The sequence below is a fragment of the Zea mays genome, chromosome 10, assembly GCF_902167145.1.
Source record: "Zea mays cultivar B73 chromosome 10, Zm-B73-REFERENCE-NAM-5.0, whole genome shotgun sequence".
Taxonomy (NCBI): domain Eukaryota; kingdom Viridiplantae; phylum Streptophyta; class Magnoliopsida; order Poales; family Poaceae; genus Zea; species Zea mays.
In genome coordinates, this window is record NC_050105.1 from 6,519,476 (window position 1) to 6,523,666 (window position 4,191).

At 41.3% G+C, this 4,191-nt stretch overlaps 1 protein-coding gene across 1 annotated transcript; it reads right to left on the reverse strand.

Annotated features, from left to right (window-relative positions):
* Positions 1 to 575: 575 nt before the first annotated feature.
* LOC109943073 (protein FAR-RED ELONGATED HYPOCOTYL 3-like) lies at positions 576 to 3,883 on the reverse strand. The gene is made up of 5 exons (XM_020545880.2): positions 3,391 to 3,883; positions 2,919 to 3,304; positions 2,313 to 2,772; positions 1,652 to 1,916; positions 576 to 1,562 (listed from the first exon to the last, which is right to left on the reverse strand). The coding sequence occupies exons 3-5, from the start codon at positions 2,478 to 2,480 to the stop codon at positions 634 to 636; spliced, it is 1,362 nt and encodes a 453-aa protein (XP_020401469.2). The 5' UTR covers positions 2,481 to 2,772; positions 2,919 to 3,304; positions 3,391 to 3,883; the 3' UTR covers positions 576 to 633.
* Positions 3,884 to 4,191: the final 308 nt, after the last annotated feature.

Sequence of the window (4,191 nt, forward strand, 5' to 3'; positions counted from 1 at the left end):
GTAGTCAGAAACAATCAGTTGTGTTATGTTATCTCCAGAAACAATCCAGTAATGTTGTTTAGGTTGCAACCAGCGCACTGTTTCCATTTGCAACTGGTCTATTCATCTAGTTGTTATCGTACTCTAAACTGCAGTTTCCAATTTTGTTTGAAAAATCCCAGCCATTGCAGTTGCAACCAATGTATATGTTTGTGTTCTGTACCCACCGGCGAGGTGGAGTCCTTCCATATGAGGCAGTTGCAACCAGTGTATATGTTACAGTTGCAACTGAAATTGTAATCGTAGTTGCAATTGGCCATGACCACTCATTTTTATATCTATGTTTTGGTAACCAGCATAATGGCAAACTTTGCAAACCTGTTTATGAGTAGTAGCAACTGTTATATTATAATAAAACAAGATATATTTTAATTATATGTCGAGACGTAAACAGATAACACAGATTCATGTATTATTCAGTGTATACATACAGTTGCAATCAGCGCAACTACGATGTTGCAATTGGTTGGTCATGTGTGTCCACTGTTTTTCGAACAGTCACACAGTCATTATTGAGTTTAACTTACACAGAGTTATAAAATAAGATAAAATTGAAATATTACATTGGAGATTCAGTCAGATTCATAGTCATCATTAATCACTTTCGTCCTGGTAATTAACATGGCAAGTTGTCGCCCTCCTAATTCTTGCAATTACCGCGTGTGCTGCTGACTCCTGCACCGCCATAGTGCACCCAGATTGCTGTGTATCATCCCCCTCACTCTGTGCCTCATCTTGATTCCCATCTAGTCCTTTTTTTATTGTTGGGCGACCTCTTTTTCTTGGAGTCCAACCTACAGTTTTTGCACTTCTCTTTTTGTCCTTGTTCTCGGCCGCTCTGCTTCTGTTTGGGTTCTGAGGGCATGTTGTGCTATAGTGCCCCCTAACATGGCAGGTTTGGCACTCTCTTATGCCCTGACCACCACTATATGTGTTGTATGGATTAGCAGGTTCCACACTATTTTTAGCACATTTAGCCCCACTGGCAGACTTCCTACCCTTCGTGCGCGACACTGGCGGTTCAGTCAATCTTAGATCAGTGAGGCAGTTTGCAGAATATGGATTCAGGCCCGATTCCGGTGGTGGTGTAGGTCCAGTTGGCATCACAACAGGTTCTATATTGTTGTCAGAACTTTGTTGTGTTGGTGCAATGGGACCAATATTCCGCCGTCCTTCTGCATCTTGCTGCAACTCAGTATTTGTTGCTTCGTCCGGACCAATCGGACCAATCTCCGCTGTTCGTAGAAGCTCAATCCCAGGAGTTATCATGTCGATGTGCCTGATAGTTTCAGTGTATGCTCTATCAGATTTGCTTCCCGCTCTTCCCAGTCGCATTAACTTTGGCAGCAGCTTCGACAACCTTGACTGCTCTGTCTCATTTTGACCACCAACACTCACATCGTGCCGGTCCCACGGAACCACAGATCTTGCATTACGTGTATATCGCTTCAGAATGTACTTTTCAGGTATGTTTTGGACTTGGAGGTGGGTGAATGCCTTTATTATGTGCATGCAGAACAGACCTGCATTTTTTTGTTGCAATTTGGATGTAAATATGCAGGAACATCAATGTTTAATTTTGTTAATGTAACGAGGTTGCAATTCATCTCACCTGTATGCTCCCACTGCATGCATTCGCATTTATACACGCCTGCTGCTTTGTCAGCCACCACTTTGAATGCGTGTTGTGCCCAGCAAAATGTCCCATCGCCTTTCTCATGTTTCACCAAGTAACCGCATTCCACTCCCGGATCAGGCTCTATCACAAAAGCTGTGTTGTTAATATATTCCCTCTTGTATTCATTGTACACAGCCCTGGTGTACACCCTGCTGAGTTGCTCATCAAATCTTGATTTGCAGGCTCTGACAACTTCAGTCTGCATCAATACCAGCAGTTGCAATCACATCAGACAGCAGTTGCAATTACATGAGACAGCAGTTGTAATCATTGTTTGTTTAACCAATTTTTGGGCATAGTTATATAGAAGTTGCAATCACACCAGACCATCAGTTGCAATTACACCAGACAACAGTTGTAATCATTGTTTGTTTAACAAAATTCCCCAGAGTTATTCAGTGCTTGCATCCACACCACACCAGCAGTTGCAATTATAACACAACAGTAGTTGCAATCATTTTGTTTACATTTTTTAACAGATATTTGGGTAGAATTATACAGTAGTTGCAATCACACCACACCAGCAGTTGGAATCATTTATGTTTAACAGTTTTTTTACAATCAGACCAAAAAATTCAGGGGTGTGGGCAAATACCTGTGAGTAGTGTGATTCCCCAGCATCCATGTGGTCTGTGTGCTGAATCGAGTCAAGCACCCTCTTTGCAAATATATGCAGGCTTGTCACATTGTTAACATAACCATCTTTCAAAACCCTGTTTTGGCTCTCAGATCTTTGGGTGGAAGTCATTCGCCCACAGTACATGCCTTTGAAATATGTTGCTATCCATCTCTTCCTTTTTTGCCACAATGCAACAATTGCAGGGTGTTCTCTTATGCCACATTCATCCACCAGTTTATTCCACTCCACCTCAAATTGTGTGGGTCCCAGAGGATAGTTTATCAGGGACTGCAGTTTCTCCTTTAGATTATTATCATTGTGCAATTTGTACAGCTCCTCGAGTTCGTAATCCCATGTTCTGGTTATGTGCCATCGGCAATTTCGGTGTTGTGTCTTGTTAAACACAATCCTTATTGCTTCATCGCTGCATCTTCATCTGTTTGTCAAAAATAAAAATCAGCAAAAAAACCCCAATAGGTTTGCAATCAAGCAGTTTAAAATATTGCAATCATCTTCAAAGATACAGTTGCAACAACACAGCAGTAATTATGTGACAAGCATTTTTTTGTAGCCAAAGCATACCTGTAAGAATCACAAAAGGTTGCTGACCACCCATGCAACTTTTAAAGGTCTCAAAAAGCCATCTGAATGTGTCTATTGTTTCATCCCGAAGAAGTGCTTGGCCAAAGGACACATTTTTCAAATTATTGCTGCAACCCACAAACATGGCCAACGGCATATGCTTGTTGTTAGTCTTGTGTGTTGTGTCAAATGTGACTACATCCCCAAAATCCTTGTATTCTGCACGCTGACTTGCATGACACCAAAAAATGCTCCTAAGCACATTTGTTTTTGGTTCAAAATCCACATCCCAGTAAAAGTATTCATTGTGTTCTTTGCACTCCCTGAAAAATTGGAACAGTTTATCCATGTCACCATCTCTCTCCTCCCTTGCTTGCTCAGCTTTCCTGTACCATAAAAGAAAAAACAAATGAAGATGCTGTTGTCAATATATCGCACAAAGATATGATGTCAGTTTTTAAGGATGACCTACTTGTTATGGACATCTTTCTCTGTGAACGGCCAGTTTTGACGGCCTCCAAATAATTCTGACATTACATTCATTGCTGCCTGTGTTGGCACACCACTCTTTGACATGATTGCAAACAGGTCATCCAACGCTGCCTCCCTCTACTTATGAGAATGCATATATCTCACCATCCTTGGTGAGGGTTCAAGTTTGTGATTGTGTGCTTCCTGAACATGATGAAAATACCAAATATTGCGCTTCTTGTCCTCCTTCACCTTCACATAAGCAGGGCAACCAATTCTCATCGATGTCTTATTTGTCATAGGCTCCTCATTCTCTTGACCTGGCTTCAGAAACCCCTCACGGTTGCAAACCCAGTGTGTGGTTTCTTTACTAGTCCTTTTTGTCCTGACACTAAAACCAGCCAACTTTGCATAGTCAAGGTAAAAGAGGTAGGCTTCTTCTTTTGTATCAAATGTTTGCTGCACCCTGGGGACAAACACATCAAGTATGTTTGCATCCTGCAGGACAACACGCAATCATGAGTTTTGCAATTAGAGGATACACATAGTTGCAACAAGCAAACAACGTTGCAACTGGAACACAAATACACCATGCAAATGTAATCAGTGAGTAAAAACAGAGACTCAAGTTTGCAATTAGAGGATACACCTAGTTGCAATCAACAAGCAACAAACGTTGCAACTGGAGCACAAACAATGATTACAACTGTAATCAATGAGTAAAAATAGAGACTCAAGTTTGCAATTAGAGTATACACCTAGTTGCAATCAACAAGCAAACAACGTTGCAACTGGAACACAA